Below are 18853 nucleotides of genomic sequence, written 5' to 3'. Positions count from 1 at the left end.
TTTATCGCAGATGCTTGAAATTTTAACACACTATTTGTTTAGGCATGCCATATTGTGGGATATATTTTTGTATCAATCGGACGTCAACTTCCTGTTAAATGACGACTCTGCTTATTTTTTAGCCAAAATTTTCAAACAAATTTTCCTCAAAGATTTCTCAGCAACTATTTATCGCAGATGCTTGAAATTTTAACACACTATTTGTTTTGGCATGCCATATTGTGGGATATATTTTTGTATCAATCGGACGTCAACTTCCTGTTAAATAATGACTGTTTATTTTTTGCCAAAATTTTCAAACAAATTTTCGTCAAAGATTTCTCAGCAGCTATTTATCTGAGATGCTTGAAATTTTTACACAGTTTTGATAAGGCATGCCATATCGTGGGATATATTTTTGTACCAATCGGAAGTCATCTTCCTGTTAAATGAGTACTTTGTTTATTTTAGCCAAAATTTTCAAACAAATTTTCCTCAAAGATTTCTCAGCAGCTATTTATCGCAGATGCTTGAAATTTTAACACACTATTTGTTTAGGCATGCCATATTGTGCTAAATATTTCTGTACCAACCGGATGCCAGCTTTCTGTTAAATGTCGACTATGCTTATTTTGCATATTCACATCAGAGCGGGGGTATCGCTAGTGAGCATTGGCTCACAGATATCTTGTTAATTCTTTTAAATTTTAATGCAATGAGATAAAATTTCACACAAATGCATAAACTGAACTGTAAGTTTTTTTTAATTTGAATTCTAAATGTTTATTTTACTTGTATGTTATCAATTATATTGAGTATGCAAATACTTCCATTATTTTTCTTGAACTGTGATATGGCTCAACTATATCTTCTATTGTGATATGAAAGTATGCTAGATGTGATAACAGTCTCAGTCATTTTGTAATCTGGTTTTCATTCAGTGAAATTTACATGATTACTTTGTATAAGATATATCTCGAGTTAATAAATATTTTTCTGGATAATTAAGAACTAATTTGCACCTGTTGCTCAGTCAACAGGTAGGAGTTGCCTGCTCAATATCTTGAAAACCCTTTGTTTAAAAGAAATCAAATTTGGTACTCGATCGGTATCCTCTTAAAAGTAGATGCATGACCCCTATTGAAGTATAGGTCATAGAGTTAAAGGTTAAAGTTTAACGGTCACACTTCTTTGGACATAAAAATTTATCACCCACTTTATACCTAAAGAACCCTTTGCTTGTACATACATGTATTGCACCCTCTGAAAAATAGAAGACCGTAATGTTTTGAGGACACAATCATATAGTCAAAATTTAATGATGAAAATACTATGGACAAATCACGTAGGCTCAATATCTCAATACCAGGACCATAAGGTCAAATTTAAAAATATACTCCTTGCAAATGAAAATATTCTCAATACAGTTTGTGACACGGGAATAAAACTTGATACAAGCATATTAATTTTTTTGCAGCAGGCGCTTTCCTTTACTTTAGATATATAATAAATGGTATTATCATGGATTTGCCCCCTCCACTTTTGTCGGAGAATGTAATAAATGAAACTGAAAATAAGGAATCTAATTTAATTGAAGTTACAATTAGGATTTTTTTCATAATTTTGAGAATTCGCCCTTTTATTAATTGCTTGTCAAGATGTTTTAGATGAAGTCCCCCCCCCCCCCCCCCCCCAACTTTCGAAAACAACACGTGCTTGAATATCCTTTCCTATGGTTGGGAATTAAATTTAATGAAATAATTTAATTTTAAGTGATATACATGCACTAGAATTTATGATCAACATCGAGAAATTAAAATTTTTTTCTTATAAGATAGCCTAGTTAGAATGAAGGTAAGTGTTTTGGAAATCTATTACTTGTAAAAGTCTTATATCCGCCACTTGGTTACGCGACTGAGGGAGCACTCGTTATTTTTGTACCGGAGCGTGGAAAATGTAAATATATAATCATCAATTTAATATGGTTTTAATGTACAGCTCTTTAACTTTAAATAATAACAAAATTCATTGGACGTTTTTTAATTACTCTGTTTGCAACATCAAAATCGGAAATATTTTCGTCATTTAGTGCATGGTGCATATACTGATTTCTCCCTTACCTGCCTCAGGTGTGACGAGTTTAAAACGAGACGAGAGAAAACAAATATGGCGTTGATGCACAGGTTCCTCTGTTGGAATCTACGAACAGCATGCTTCGTGGGCTATATTTTTGTGGTGGTAAGTTAATAAGTATACTAGTAACTAGAATGTGATGTTTAAAGTTATTTGGCCAGGTATAGAAAAGGTAAAATGATTAATTCGAACTATCAATCGCCGTATATTTACTTCCGGTATTTGTCATGGATTGTCAATACATTTCCATTAAATGAATCTAAAACGTATCAGCTGTTTTGATACATAATGGTCAATTAGTATATATGTTTGTACACATATATGGTACAAGTATGTATATTAATTTACGTAAAAGACACAGAATAAGTCTCTATAAATGGTATTACATAAATTAATGAGAGTAACTAACTGCACTTTTTTAGGGACGATTTGATGATTGTTTACCTAGGAGATAATTTAATGATGTTGATTAAGCAATTTCTGTTGTGTACTTTATTTAAGGTGGTTATATCAGCTAGGGAATGGGAATCAACGAGAATGTTTAGTACAATTATGTCACAATTTATAAAAAAAATTTAAATTGCACAGTATTTGACCAGAAAATGCCTTTTAGAACTGTTTTAACAAGAGCTTGAACCTTAAAATTAGCAGTATGTGAGAAACTCTTGATTTGATAAAGGTTGGGTCTTATAAATAACTCATGGTTAACTGTCCAGTCATTGGCTAATATATATAATGAATACATAGAATGCAATGACACTCGTCCGACTTCATCATGGGATGTATATTTTGCTGATACAGAGTCAATTTCAAACAGCAGAGCAGTCTTGGCAAACAACTTTGAATAATATCACAATTAATATGGAAGTGTTCCGACCGTAACTCCTTTACTTTCCTGTAGATGACAGCAATACCACAGTTATCAGAAACAAAATGAATATAGTTTAGTTGCCTCACCCAGTTGACTTTCATAATGAGAAAGGACTCAAGATATTTTAATCCACAATCTGAGCTTCAATTCAAGAAGTTTAAATACAAAAAAGTTTGAATACAAACAATAAAGACTGGTATTCTCCCTATAGTGATCCGAAGTTTACGTAGTAATTACCAAGTTGGTAAAGGTCAATTTTTTTTCTCAAAAGATTCCCTTAATATAAAGGTTTAATTATTGCATGCCCATGAAAATTGACATAATGCTATGAATGTATATGTACATGTATTTTTTTACTGTTTGTAGTTTACGGCCACATTCGCCTTGACTCTGCGACTGGTTGATCTGATAGCAACAGGGACGGACTTTGAGATCAGTATGGGATTTAAGACGTTGTGGCGGGCTCACTTCTGGCAGAGTAAGTATATATATATATATATATATAAAACCAGCGTGTCAAAGACTTTGATAAATATATTTCAGTTAGAGTATAAAATTATATTAAATATATATTGATATCGTGATATCATATTTAGGTTTTCTTTTTTTATTTAATATTCAGCAAAATTTCATATGTTTTATAACAGTTGTGATAATTAAAAAATGTTAAAAATTAGAATAACAACCTTAACTTTGTGTTTCACTTCAATTTACATAGGATTCTTTTGTGGTGTACTGTTTAGTGCAGTGTGCGTTAATTATTCTTTGTCCAATAACACACTAGGCCACTAACTATAATTTTGTCTGTTCCAGGTTTCTTGGCCAGTGACATAGTGCTCACATTTGGTCATGTGGTCCTTATCCTGTACAGTGGCTTCATGATTCTACAAACCATGGAAAGGGTATGTGTCTTATTAAAGGACATGAATGAAGTCTGTAAAATGTCTGCATGTGTTTATTATGATTTTGTTTTTATAATTCATTCATTCTTTAATTGTATATGCAAAATTATTTCAAAATATTGTCTATATCTATTTTTTTTCATATTGTTTATTACGGTAGGATAATTAACATGATTAATTTATGTATATCTACCATGATTGCATTTTTTATTGTAGCATTTTGTGATGTACATGAGAGCTCACAAAATTTACATCATCTATCTCATCATTTACATCCTTGTCGAGTTCGCCTTTTCTGTTTTCGAGTACACATTCTACGCCATGAACACATTTGTAAGTACTGAGATCTTTTTTAAGAGATATGTTTTAGAAGTTTTAATAGGAGAGATCATTTCACTTTAGTTGTAAAATTCCATTTCAGAACTTTATTAGAAAATAATAACATATTATTTAAACAATAGCCTTCAACTAGTCACGATGTAAAATGAATATTTGATTCCAATATGTTACTAATGTATGTACTTGTCACATATTTACTTTCTATTTCACAAAGTTAAAACAAAATCATCATGTGTTTTTAAAGTATCCCCCTTATTCCATAATTAAAGGTTTTTTTAGCTCACCTGAGCTGAAAGCTCAAGTGAGCTATTCTGATCACATTTTGTCTGTTGTCCGTCTGTCTGTCCGTCCGTCCGTCTGTCTGTCTGTCCGTCTGTCCGTAAACTTTTCACATTTTCAACATCTTCTCAAGAACTATTAGGCCAATTTCAACCAAACTTAGCACAAATCATCCTTAGGCAAAGGGGATTCAAAGTTGTGAAAATTAAGGGCCACACCCGTTTTCAAGGGGAGATAATTAGAAATTAATGAAAAATTTCGAGAAATTTTCAAAAATCTTCTTCTCAAGAACCAGAAAGCCAGGAAAGCTGAAACTTGTGTGGAAGCATCCTCAGGTAGTGTAGATTCAAAGTTGTGAAAATCATGACCCCCGGGGGTAGGGTGGGGCCACAATGGGGGGTCGAAGTTTTACATAGAAATATATAGAGTAAATCTTTAAAAATCTTCTTCTCAGAAACTAAACAGCCAGGAAATCTGAAACTTGTGTGGAAGCATCCTCAGGTAGTGTAGATTCAAAGTTGTGAAATTCATGACCCCCTGGGGGTAGGGTGGGGCCACAATGGGGGGGGGGTCGAAGTTTTACATAGGAATATATAGAGTAAATCTTTAAAAATCTTCTTCTCAGAAACTAAACAGCCAGGAAAGCTGAAACTTGTGTAGAAGCATCCTCAGGTAGTGTAGATTCAAAGTTGTGAAAATCATGATCCCTTGGGGTAGGGTGGGCCCACAATGGGGGGGGTCAAAGTTTTTCATAGGTATATATAGAGTATATCTTTAAAAATCTTCTTCTCAGAAACTAAACAGCCAGGAAAGCTTAAACTTGTGTGGAAGCATCCTCAGGTAGTGTAGATTCAAAGATGTGAAAATCATGACCCCTGGGGGTAGCGTGGGGCCACAATGGGGGGTCGAAGTTTTACATAGGAATATATAGAGTAAATCTTTAAAAATCTTCTTCTCAGAAACTAAACAGCCAGGAAAGCTGAAACTTGTGTGGAAGCATCCTCAGGTAGTGTAGATTCAAAGTTGTGAAATTCATGACCCCCGGGGGTAGGGTGGGGCCACAATGGGGGGTCGAAGTTTTACATAGAAATATATAGAGTAAATCTTTAAAAATCTTCTTCTCAGAAACTAAACAGCCAGGAAAGCTGAAACTTGTGTGGAAGCATCCTCAGGTAGTGTAGATTCAAAGTTGTGAAAATCATGATCCCTGGGGGTAGGGTGGGGCCACAATGGGGGGGTCGAAGTTTTACATAGAAATATAGAGAGTAAATCTTTAAAAATCTTCTTCTCAAAATCTAAACAGCCAGGAAAGCTGAAACTTGTGTGGAAGCATCCTCAGGTAGTGTAGATTCAAAGTTGTGAAATTCATTACCCCGGAAGGTAGGGTGGGGCCACAATGGGGGTCGAAGTTTTACATAGGAATATATAGAGTTAATCTTTAAAAATCTTCTTCTCAGAAACTAAACAGCCAGGAAAGCTGAAACTTGTGTAGAAGCATCCTCAGGTAGTGTAGATTCAAAGTTGTGAATCATGATCCCTGGGGGTAGGGTGAGGCCACATTGGGGGGGGGATGTTAAAATTTTACATAGAAATATATAGAGTAAATCTTTAAAAATCTTCTTCTCAGAAACTATTAAGCCAGGAAAGCTGAAACTTTTGTGGAAACATCCTCAGGCAGTGTAGATTCAAAGTTGTGAAAATCACGATCCCTGGGGGTAGGGTGGGGCACAATGGGGGGGGGGGTTGAAGTTTTACATAGGAATTTATAGAGTAAATATTTAAAAATCTTCTTCTCAGAAACTAATAAGCCAGGAAAGCTGAAACTTGTGTGGAAGTATCCTCAGGTAGTGTAGATTCAAAGTTGTGAAAATCATGATCCCTGGGGGTAGGGTGAGGCCACATTGGGGGGGGGGGTGTTAAAGTTTTACATAGGAATATATAGAGCAAATCTTTAAAAATCTTCTTCTTAGAAATGGATCAGCAAGATGATACTTTATAATTGTTAAGACTTTGGCTCCAGGACAATTCTTCAGCCTCACAAGAAGGTTCAGAGTTTGATGCAGCAAAATATCCCATATATAAACAATTGAAAAGGATCTTTTTGAAAACTGCAATACTCAACATGTGATATGACTATAAAATTGAGGCAGGCAGCTATTTCTTCATTAAAATCTTTTTGTATTTCTGTATTGAGTTATTGCCCTTGATTTATTGATTCTTGATTATTTTAATTAATGCATCCACTGTTAAGCAATTATTGTGATGATTATTTTTATACAATAATAAATATTCAATGTATATAAGTTGTTCTGCGTAAGTAGTTTTGGGTTAAGGCGGATTAGTTTGTTTATTTTTGATTTCCAATTTTTAGATACTATGAATTATTTTAGGCCGGCACATATATAGGGACAGTGTCTCTTCCATTACAACGAGTGACTGTTTGGGGTTAAACTTGAACAGGTATGGATAGAGAGAGTGTGTGGACACCCCTGCTCTATCTTATCTTCGTGTATCCTAACCTATGATACATAGTGTGTGCTCTTTCCTGTCCTGTATAGCATTAATACAAGTGTGCGGTAATACTTGCTTGTGGTGGTTGTGGCGGAGCACTAGTAAATGGTCATCTCTGCTGGTGTTTTGGCCTATCTAGTGTAAGTGTGCGGCAGGGAGCATTCCCTGCTTGCGTTATGTTGAGCTGTTGGCGCAAGTGTGCGGTCATTCCTGCTTGCGTTATCCCTGCTTGCATTAACATTGGTACCTGTTGAGTTGCGTAGGTGTGCGGACATCCCTGCCTGCGTAACGTTGAGTCCCTATACATGTGCAGGAGCGGTAACTAAAGTCTGCTCTTGTAAATATTGGCAGCAATCAGGGCTATCCGAGTTCCAAGGGGGAAAAATGGATTTTATTTATACAGGAGCTACATGTATTATTGTACATTGTCCAGATTGTTTGTATTATGACTCCATTAAGCTGACTTTATCATACCTATTGTTCCTCAGGTGAGCGATGTGGCCCATGGGCCTCTTGTTCCCAATTCACATAGCAAAACAAAGTTCTTCCCTTGGCACAATGTTAATTAAAACAAAGTATATCTCCTTTACACAATGTTAAAACATAGTTATTCCCCTTGTCACAATGTTAAAATAGTAACTCCTCTGCATGGTTACAATGTTAAAATAAATAAAGTTATTACTCTTCTCGCAATGTTAAAACATCTTCAATACTGGAACTATGAGCAAAAGTAGCTTCTTTGTTTCTTTTGTTGTACAGAAATTTGAGTTTTAAATCTCAAAAAATAATTTGCCAAAATCTTTGAAAAAGACTAGGGTTTTTTTAATTACAACAATGCTAAAAAGTATAGAAAAAATTGATTATTCCTAATACATGTACTAAAGGTTTTTCCCCCAGTTATTGTTGGTACCGACAGCTTTGTATACTTATCAACTAACTTACGTACACACAGCCATATATATCCCCTCTTCAGCAAGTTGCAAGAGGAAATAAAAAAGGCTACTCCTGAGACCTGTTCAGCAGAATGATTGCTCTTCAACATTTGCATCGGAAGGATAGTGAATATTGGTGCCTCAGCTTATAAGCACTCGCTCTGCTTAACAGGCCTCTATAGTCACAATGTATATAAAGCAGTCATTGTAGTACATGTATTTACACCCTTTACCACTGCAGTATCAGTAAATTGTTTTACCTTTCTTACAGAGGCTGGCCTTTGTGGTGTTTACCTGGCTGTTCTGGGTGTTCAGGACTCTACTCAATGTAAGTTCATTTATCACATCTCCAATCATTAACTTTGTGTAAACAGCAAACATTTCATTAATTTCATTGCACATGCAAATAAAACCTATAATCATCTACTGTAAATTCCTTATATTACGCGAGTACTTAATTCCGATCCGCTGGTTTGTACCAAATCGCAAGAATATAAAATCACGAATGTGGAAATTTTCTCCTTATTTCTTATAGTTCTAAACTCTCAGATAATAATGACGAGATTTTAAAATCCGCGAAGGGTGCTTCTCGCAATTTTACGGGGATATTAATTCCTCACATTTAATTAGGAATCTACAGTATTGTAACCGGAGAAAACCTTTGATTTTTTTTCTAGGTTGTCTTCGTTGTGGTTCTGATAGCAAGGAGGCAGGAAATGAACGAACAAATGGAGATGGAACTCAGGTTCGCAGGAGAATCAAAACGAGGCCATTATTGAGGTCAAAGGTCATTAGCTGACACACACACTGACAGTACATTTATCCTCCATGTGCCATCTATACCAAGCAATGTACTACTCTAAAAATAGAAATCTCAGCATTTCACTATGATTACTAAATTTTTAAATCCATGTTTGTATTATGTTATTTTATATCCAAAAAGAAAATTAAATGTAATTATATGGATTGTTGTTAGGGAAAATTCAGGAATTCTGAAAAGAAGATATTTTAGATAGTAAGACCAGTTTTCCCTCAAAACTGTTGTGTGGAGACCATCATCTTGAGATGTTTACATCCATTTGTTTAATACACCTGTGACAAAGTTTACCAAAATAAAAATACATGCATCATATTCCATATAATCGTTTCATTCATAAATAATGTATATCAGAAACCATCATCTTTTTGTTGATGGACATGTGTATATGGACATGGATGTAATCATTGTTTCTACCAAGAACTCTTTAACCAAGACTTACCACAGCTGTGGATTGTGTACACTATGTATCACAGACCATTCCACCTCATTCATTTGTAAATAGTTCATTACTTTTGTACCTCTGTGAAATCATGTATATAATTTAATCAACCATATTTTTTATGATAAATATATATAATGTAATTTTTAATAAATCATTTCAAAATGATGACTGTGTTTAGAATTTTGATTTGATGAAAATAGGCACTTATTTAATTGAGGACTCGATAATAATACATCTTTGAAATTTTGAACAAATTTACCCAGATATCTTTATTAGATGCATTTAATCAGCATTTCTGGATAAATGAGAATGTGAAACTAAAAGACTATGTACTATGACAATTGTATATATTGTATGTATTATCATTAGGAGAGGAACTTGTAAGTTGCAAGAACTTGTTTCCAATCCTTTTGTGTTATTTACACAATAAAATATGTTCAAATCAAAGAAGATGGCATACTTCTCAAGCACGTCAAACTAGTAGGGATGATTGCTGTATCTAAATCTGTAAATGCGTTATCTCAATAAGGCTTCAGATGTGACAAAGTCAGTAGCTTGTACGACGTGTTCGAGTCGCTCAAGACAATATTAAGTCTTGTTTATCTTAAGACAATGAAGACTATTCTAATGAACAATCACCAACACTTCGGGGGGAAAGCTCTTTTGGAATGCCAGAGAAAACGTGATTGCAACTTCATGAATTTTAAAAATGTTGTTACCAGGAAATAAAATGAGAACTCAGAAGGAATACACATTAAAATCATCGCTTTATTTAATAGAAATTATTACATAGACATGTACAAAGTATAATGTATTGGGCATATAACGAATATTTTTCTCTGTGAAAAACCTTTTCATGTAGTAAATCAAAATTACTGTAGCTTTAGTTCAAAAGGAAATCGAACGTTACAAAAATTTACGATGGAGATATCGTAATGTACCACCTTTAAAGATCTTGCATCCAATTTGCTTTAATACAACGCTATATTGCAGATAAGAGACAATTTATATTGTGTATGTAAATAATAAATGCGATATTCTGTTATTTACACACCCTTTATTTGGCACATTTATGAGACAAAACTTCAATATCGAATCGTAATGCGACTTGAGAAAATGATACGAAATATTCTTAGAGCTGATCGTTATTTTACTTGAACAGTTATCGTCCCTCCTAGAACTTTAGAAATTTGGTCAGTGACAGAATTTCAAACTGCTTCAATTTTCTTCATTTTGAAAAGACTTTTGCTGAGGTAACTAACTATTTGGACCAAGTAAAAATGCGTTTTATACGGGTTCTGTCCCTGCTGTGCGGCTTAAGTTGCCTGGGCGTAGGTCTGGCGAACGAGCAGCAGTGTTTGGCAATGCATACATTTCAGACCACGTACAACGATATCCGCAACAAGGCTGATGAAATGGCGGCACTGGTACAGAAGCTGAAGGCACAACTCGACACCACGATCGAGCAGAACTGTGGCGATGTAGGACTTAACGGTGAGCGGTCTAATTTCTCGCTAAAATTATCAAGCACAGTTTATAGTCCTTTGGTCTTCTGTTGGTATTCTAAAAGAGTGAAATAAAATAATACCTTTCTGCATGCAGCTTATACATTTGTCTTTTGTTGTTACATATAAGAGTGAAATAAACTTACATTCTGTTTTTCCTATATGAAAGCTGCCAGCAACCTGTACTCGTTCAATTTAACACATTGCGATTTCGAGGATGGCAGCCTGATGTGCGGCTTCACCCAGAACAGGGACGATACTTATGACTGGCAGATAGACAACACCTACCCTGATCACACCTTGGGCTCCAAAATGGGTGAACAATTAATGGATCGTCACAAAAAATTTCCACTGTGAAAAAAACCCCTTTCAATCTGTTTGTGTGAGAAATAGTTTTTTTTTTTATTTTTTATATTTTATTATATATTATATTTCTTATATATTTTTTATTTCAGGTCACAGTTTAAGAAATTACAGACCCGGAAGTTACATAATGCGCGTGACATCAAGACCTTTTAATCCTGCACATGCTTATTGTATCCGGTTCTTTTACAAAGCAGAAACTCGCCAGAATACTGCTGGAAAGCTAAATGTTTATCTGCAAGTAATGCCATATTAAGTTTAAATGAAAGACAATTTATCATGATATAAAATCGAGTTATGAGCGGGCGTACAATTTGACAATTTTAAGACATTGAGGAATACCATTTATTTTTACAATTTCAAACATTTTCGTATGCAAACAGAATATAGCGACTTTGATATTGATGGTTAAGCAAGTATGCTAAAGTAAGCCAAATAGACAAACGGTAAGATATTATTGACGAAAAAAACTGAAAAAAGTAACAAATGTACCGATATTGGACAACAACATGAAACAAGGAACTTCTAATTAGGACAATTTTAATTGGACTTTATTTCATCCGTAGGAGGGAAATCTGAGGGGTAACCCGGTCTTCTCGGTTACTAATATCCCTGCGCACGACTGGACACTTGCTGAGATTACCCCTGACCCAGAGTATCTTAGAAGACCATTTCAAGTGAGTACAGGGAATTCTTGAAGATACTAGTATATGTTATATTAACGTTTTATGGCATTTTTCGACCATTGTACAGTTATAGGATACGAGGTCCGATCCCTAACGCGACCCCGTCGAACAACCTGTGAACATTCGAAAGAAAAAAAAACTTTGAGCCAAGCATAACTATTAATGGTTATGTCTAAGATTAAGCCAGTTAATGCCTACTATATTATAATGAATGTTTTGCTTCTTTGAAATTGTCCTGAACATTGGATTACATTTAAGGGAGATTCCACCATATGTCATGTAATAATAAATTTACTGTAAATGAGGAACTAAAATGGGGTATTGGTAATTATTGGTGATGTTCCAACAAGTAAACAAAAACGCGAATTTATTTTGTAAATACAAAGATAACCATCAATAAAGAATATATATGCACTTGTTTTTTTCTTTAAACTGACACATCTTAGTGTGTGCATGGGCTTTGATTCATAGATTGTGTTTGAAGCTGACCATCTGAATCAGTACGTATATGTCGACGACCTGAGTGTTTACAACGCACCTTGTAGTACAGAAGGTAGGAAGAAAATGTTATTCTTCAAACAATTTAACACAATACTAGTAGTAGCCAATTAGGTTGACGAATGTTTGAAATGTCTAAAATCGTTAAAATTACATACATATTCATTAATTTTTTTACGCGAAGGCATCCGAGTTCCGCGGTGTCCCCCCGGGTCAGTGGAGAACAACATCGGTGGACAGATCACGTGTTACGTGTTCCACATGGAGCCAAAAACTTACATAGACGCCATGAAAGCGTGTAAAGCCATCTGGCCCCAGGCGAGCCTAGTAGCCATAGAAACTGCTGCCGAACAAGCGTTCATCTCAAACATGATCAACACTTCACATGGTAATTAAGTTTGCTTTTTATAAAATCACGTTGTAAATTACAGGCAATTTTTTTTTACTATAGATACGCAACAAAAACGTATTTACGACATGCACTTTTACATGAATGTAAAATATCATAGAAGTACTACATGTGATAAATACTTGTACAATATGTATTAAAAGCGAACATTTTAATCCGCTTTTATAAGACAATTCTTTATTTCGCAAATAACTGATGTCAAATATTGATTCGCGAGTTGCAAATATGACATATACTGTAGGGAAATGTATATACTGTACATGTATAACCTAGCAATATCGGCACTGTACATGTATAACCTAGCAATATCGGCACTGTACATGTATAACCTAGCAATATCGGCACTGTACATGTATAACCTAGCAATATCGGCACTGTACATGTATAACCTAGCAATATCGGCATTGTACATGTATAACCTAGCAATATCGGTACCTTTCAGCCATGTCTCTTGCCGCCGACTTCGGACTGTGGACAAACGGGAACGACTTTGACCACGAGAACTCTTTCACGTGGAGTGGTCAGGCTCACCCCGTCCCCCTAAACTACACCCACTGGCACCCCGGGCAGCCCAACAACATTGCGGGCGTCCAGGACTGTCTGGTCATCGAGTACCCAAAGTACGACTATGAGTGGGGGGATGTGTCGTGCTCCGAGAAGCATTCGTTCATCTGCGAGATGAACTTTGACCCGAAAGTACAGACTCTTGCCAGTCAAAACATTGGAACCATAATCGGATAGGCGTACTTAGATCTGAGTCAAGAATTCCGAAATGACGAAACGAGTTATTCCTTTTCCAAAAAAAAATTAGTGTTTACAACTGATTTCCTTTGCACTTTATTGATATAAAACAATATTCATAATATTCTTATTGTAAGCTCATGATTGGTAAACTAGAACTAACTCTTGTGATATTTATGATGAGAATCATAGTACAATTACATTGTAATTATTTATAAATAATAAAGTATATCAATGCTGACAGCCAGACGTTCTGATTTAATACTGTTGACAGGGTAAATCACAATACGCGACAGCGAAATCTTTGCAAACCAAGGTCATCACACCATTCTGATACATGGTTTTTAATGAAAGCGTATAAGCGATCTGCGTCAAGAATGCCGAAATGGCGAAACAAGTTTCTCCTTTTCAAAAAAAAAAAAAATAGTGTTTACAACTGATTTCCTTTGCACTTTATTGATATAAAACAATCATAATATTCTTATTGTAAGCTCATGATTGATAAACTAGAATTAACTACAGTAGGATTTTGTGTTAATTCTTATATAGTCCTTTGTGAGAAAATTGCTTGTAGTAAAAATGTGTGTTCCTATAGATGTCAATGTTAACTTTGTTAATGTTCGAAATGTTTAAGATAAATCTTACTATCAAATAAACCTATTAAAATCACACTTATAGTTTAGCGATTAAACTTGCAATCTATTAGATATGAAAAATAATCATTATGAGTAGACTTCCTTAAAGAAATGTTCACCGTTATTATCCGCAGTTCTTAGCAAATCTACAAATCATCGAATACGATGAATGTTACATAATTAGGGTTGATTCTACCTTGATTTAAAACTGCTGACATCGGCCAGATACTGATCTTAAAGATATTTAGATGAATTATTTCAGCTACATGTCTTGTCCTACTTACTGAACGCACATGAACCCTTACAGGTGCCTAGCAATATTCGTTGAGATGAAAACGATATTGTATGAACAAGTGGTAGGGTTGGGTAGAAATCCAAGAATGTCCAATTTATCATTGTTGTCTAGTGGATCCGGGACGCTCACAAAATTAAGATTAAAATAAACAAGCGTGGAGTATTATTGTCCGAAGGTCATCATGGGAATTTGCTTTAGGTGTTAAACTATCACCTATCACACCATCATATTGTAGCATCGCCACAGAAGTCCAGCTAGCAACCACAAAGTTTACGATGAAGATCTGTTTTGGGTGTAAAACTACCGAGAAAGAAGTTGGAATAAGTGGACGAGAAACCTGGAATGTTGTGATCATTTCCCTGAGCTTTTTCGCTGTGTTTACTGCCTATCTTGCTTTACAAAACCTCCAGAGTAGTTTGAACCAAGAGGACGGACTAGGAGTAATATCGCTGTCATGTCTCTATGCATTCATCATTGTATCCGCCATCTTAGCTCCCTGGATCATAAAGACGCTTGGAATTAAGATTTCTCTGCTTATTTCCTGGGTATCACATATTCTGTACACGTGCAGCAACTTCTATCCAACCTTTGCAACCTTGATACCGACATCTATTCTACTTGGATTGATATCTGGTCCATTATGGACTTCTCAGAGTGTGTTTATATCTAACAATGCATATTCGGCTTCCGAGCTAAATAGAGCCGATACGCATGCCACTCTCAGTCGTTTAAATGGAATTTTCTTCACCTTTTATGAACTAACACAGATAACAGGAAATTTAGTTTCATCCTTTGTTTTAAACAAGGATGAATATAATATGACGTCAGTTATTACGTCAACATGCGGTTGCAATGACTGTCCCATAACCACTTCCGGTAACGAGACGAGCAAAATCGTGGAGCCTGCGGCGCCAACAGTCTACCTAATGTTGTCGATCTTCTTGGCCTTTGATGTGCTTGGATTTCTTTGCACTGCCGCCTTTTTGCCCTCAATTCCTAAAAGTGAATGGGCAGAACAATCGAACAAAAAAGAATCATTTACAGCCTGTTTCTCCGCTTTGCGGGATCCAAAACTTGCTTTTCTTTTACCCTTTATTTCAATTATGGCAATGGAACAAGCCGTATTGTGGACTGATTTCACAAAGGTTTGTGCTTCAATGTTACAAAACATTAAATTAACTGTAGGCCTACATGTATTTCGTTACATTGCTTTAAGGAGACTGGATGTTCAACAAATTAACCATCAAAATCTTCCTAAAATTTTAAGATATGAATTGTTAAGCTCTAAACAATGATACTGTAAAGAAAATAATCCATAGATTTAACCTTTTAAACTTTCCAATATTTTTATATGACTGACATACTGATACTGCAATAGTAAAAATGTTGATGAACGTAAATAATCTAGAGTCTCTTAATTCTCTTTTCAGTCATACATAAGTTGCATCTTTGGAATACAGATGGTAGGTTTTGTTATGGCCAGTTATGGATGTGCCACCACCATCAGTGCCTTAGTGACGTCACGGATAGCTAAATACACGGGGCGTTATATTCTCTTTTCCTTCGCGGCAGCTGTCAATTTGGCAATTTTTATCCTTTTATACGTATGGGTTCCTACGGAAAACCAAAAAGCATATGTATTCGCTATGGCTGTTATGTGGGGCCTAGGAGAAGGTATCTGGCAGACTCAATCAAATGGTAGGTGAAATTTTCATTTTCTCTTTTTCTCAAAGGAAAATGCCGTTTTATATACACTTTATATCGCATAGCCCCCTAACTCCGTCACTACCCAAACTCCGTCACTTTCGGGAAACTCCTCGCCGTTTGAAATCAAGTGCGATTATGACGTCATTTTTTACATGTCAAAAATCTTTAATCAAATGTCAACAATTTGCAACGGTTAAAGTTAAGAATGTGTCAAAAAATAACAGAATTAAACCTTGTTCATTTTATGCACCATTAATTGTGGGAAATCGGCTAACACTTTTTCACGGGTGCACTAAAATATCGATATTTCTGACATGCGGGCCCATTCGATCATTTACGGTGGTCAGCCATTTTTAGAGAGGTCAAGATGAAACATTTAACATGTAATACATTTTTGATTAAGGTAATTAATACATTTTTTTCAGTCCGCAATAGCCTTTATGCACTACTCTTGATGATAACGTCAAATCGCTCATGCCGATACTTTTGCCTTATACAGGGTATAGATATATCCGGTTTATCGCTATTTAGAATATGCTACATTTCTAAAAATGTAATAAATAAATAATATAATAAGTAATTAATTAATTAATGATATAAAATATTTTAAATATGTAAGGACATAAATCAAACGGCATCCATACATTCTGAAAAGGCCATTGTGATTGTTGTTACATGGACCCATTCTTTAATCGGGCGATCATTTCATTTCGATGAAATTAAATACAATTTAAATTGTATGCACCATTTTTACTTACTATAACTTGGCCTAGATACAAATGGAGTTTTAACTAAATTGTTAATGTGTCTTCATTCCCTGCCATATCATAGAGCATGTGGGTGACGGAGTTAGGTTCATAAGTTATGATAGCACGTGTGATAAGCGTCGTATTCAGAGGGCTTATTTGAATAAAAATAAAAAATATTTTGGTAATAATTTTATAAATTATATTGTTTCAGATTATATTTAGTGATTGCAAATGATAAAAACCACAAAAAATAATTTACATAGAAACGCGGGAGGTTTTCTGCTTATGGTGACGGAGTTTGGGTACTCGGGGTTATATATATTTTTATGTAAACGTGTTTGAAATTAATGACAAAAAAGAATAAAATAAACTGAGGTGTAATTTTATTGGAATATTTACAGCATTGATAGCGTTACTGTTCCCAGAGAGGACGGAAGCAGCCTTTGCCAACTACCACTGCACGAAGGCTGCTAGTTTTACTGTGTACTTCGTCATCAGTTTATACGTATGCGTCAAAGTCAAGTTGTTGCTTGTTATTGTTCTCCTGGTCGTTGGTTCGGCGATGTACGCCGTTGTGGAGGTTCACGTATACAGGAACAAAACTACTGTAAACAAGTGAAAATAATGGGTTGGATTGTCGATTACTGATAGACAAATGCGAGCTGGTGTATTTTACTAATTAACAATTTTCAATAAAATGATAAATCAATCAAGGAATAACTATTATCTTATTGATTATTTTGGCGTTATTTTATTATACATCTACTTATTTTTCTCTATATACTGTAAACCAATTTTTATTCCCGGCGACTTCATTTCGCGATGAACTGCCGATTAACTAGTTCACGACGACTAATGTTCGCGACCAAGCCTTATTCAGGCTGAATATTGTTATTAAAACATTAGACAAAGGATTGGTTCGCGGCGAGAAATATTCGCGACGACAAGGCTCTTGCTTACCTCGCGAAAATTCCTTGTACGCGAATAAAAGTTGGTTTCCAGTAAGAGAAATTCCATATATTTCGCTGATTTCCTGGAAATCTCCGTAAACAAATTGATTCCCTGCAAAACAGAATGATTCCCTGCAAAAAGATTTGTCAGTTCGATAAACGAGTGAAAGGAGAAGTTCCGAATTATTCCGAATAAAATCATAAATATTCATAGCCATATGATATTAAATTCTAGTTGCAACATCCTTTTTTGATTGGCTATTATTCATCTTTATCCTATGATATAAATTTTCTACGTCAAAATACGGCGCGCGTGCAATTTGATTTCATTTACTTTGACTTTATAACTTGTTATATATACGAAGAATTCTTTTAATTTGAACTTTTCCGGATTAATTGTTTGTATTGTTTTAATAAAACAGCTAAAAGGTCAAGCAAGCCTATTTACCTCAGCTTCGCCTCGGGAAATAGACTAACTCTCGGGGAACTGGAATCTTGCTGACTCCCTCAATGGTTCAACTGTATACTCTTACCTCCTAATAAATGTTGTACCGTTTAATGTCATGGCAAATATCAGATATTTTAACTAACAAGAGAGTGCTTGGTATAACACTATCAAAAACCAACAAAGTTGTGTTGTTTATTACTCATTATAGCCTCAATAATTTTGTAATGCTAGAATCAAATATTACTCGGATTATATGCAGATGACCATGTTGACTAGATTTAATCACCAATAATGCAGTACATCGTGTCTTGCCAATGATCAGCGAAGACTGATTCATAAAAGGTTTCGATGCATTAAGATTGCACGGACTTCTAAACGCACGCAATTAGCCTAATTCATTACGAACAAATTCTAAAAAAAATTAAAAGTTTAAAAATTTAAAAATTATTTGATTGCAATTTTCTTGCATGTCAACATAATTATGTTGCATGTTGACATAATTATCTTGCATGTCAACATATTTATCTTGCATGTCGACATATTTGATAGAAAAATAACTTGCACACAAGGGGCAGAGATATTTAATCGTCGCCTAGCTTGATATATACCAGATTATCAACCCTTAAGATAAATATATCGGTATGTACTAGTTATTCCAC

The 18853-nt window shown here is 34.9% G+C and overlaps 3 protein-coding genes across 3 annotated transcripts; all 3 read left to right on the top strand.

Annotated features, from left to right (window-relative positions):
* The first annotated feature begins 2063 nt into the window (after positions 1 to 2063).
* Positions 2064 to 9373, top strand: LOC105348930 (uncharacterized). The gene is made up of 6 exons (XM_011458541.4): positions 2064 to 2217; positions 3350 to 3461; positions 3797 to 3885; positions 4102 to 4218; positions 8218 to 8274; positions 8624 to 9373. Exons 1-6 carry the CDS (start codon positions 2146 to 2148, stop codon positions 8723 to 8725), a joined length of 549 nt encoding a protein of 182 aa, XP_011456843.1. The 5' UTR covers positions 2064 to 2145; the 3' UTR covers positions 8726 to 9373.
* A 929-nt stretch (positions 9374 to 10302) lies between these two features.
* On the top strand, positions 10303 to 13434 carry LOC105348933 (uncharacterized). Its single transcript, XM_011458543.4, has 7 exons — positions 10303 to 10702; positions 10883 to 11029; positions 11169 to 11317; positions 11643 to 11753; positions 12234 to 12315; positions 12445 to 12648; positions 13112 to 13434. The coding sequence occupies exons 1-7, from the start codon at positions 10489 to 10491 to the stop codon at positions 13408 to 13410; spliced, it is 1206 nt and encodes a 401-aa protein (XP_011456845.3). The 5' UTR covers positions 10303 to 10488; the 3' UTR covers positions 13411 to 13434.
* A 216-nt stretch (positions 13435 to 13650) lies between these two features.
* LOC105348932 (protein unc-93 homolog A) lies at positions 13651 to 17528 on the top strand. The gene is made up of 3 exons (XM_011458542.4): positions 13651 to 15485; positions 15771 to 16038; positions 17198 to 17528. The coding sequence occupies exons 1-3, from the start codon at positions 14616 to 14618 to the stop codon at positions 17413 to 17415; spliced, it is 1356 nt and encodes a 451-aa protein (XP_011456844.3). The 5' UTR covers positions 13651 to 14615; the 3' UTR covers positions 17416 to 17528.
* Positions 17529 to 18853: the final 1325 nt, after the last annotated feature.

This window comes from Magallana gigas, chromosome 2 (genome assembly GCF_963853765.1).
Source record: "Magallana gigas chromosome 2, xbMagGiga1.1, whole genome shotgun sequence".
Taxonomy (NCBI): domain Eukaryota; kingdom Metazoa; phylum Mollusca; class Bivalvia; order Ostreida; family Ostreidae; genus Magallana; species Magallana gigas.
This window is presented reverse-complemented; position numbering and strand designations above follow the sequence as displayed.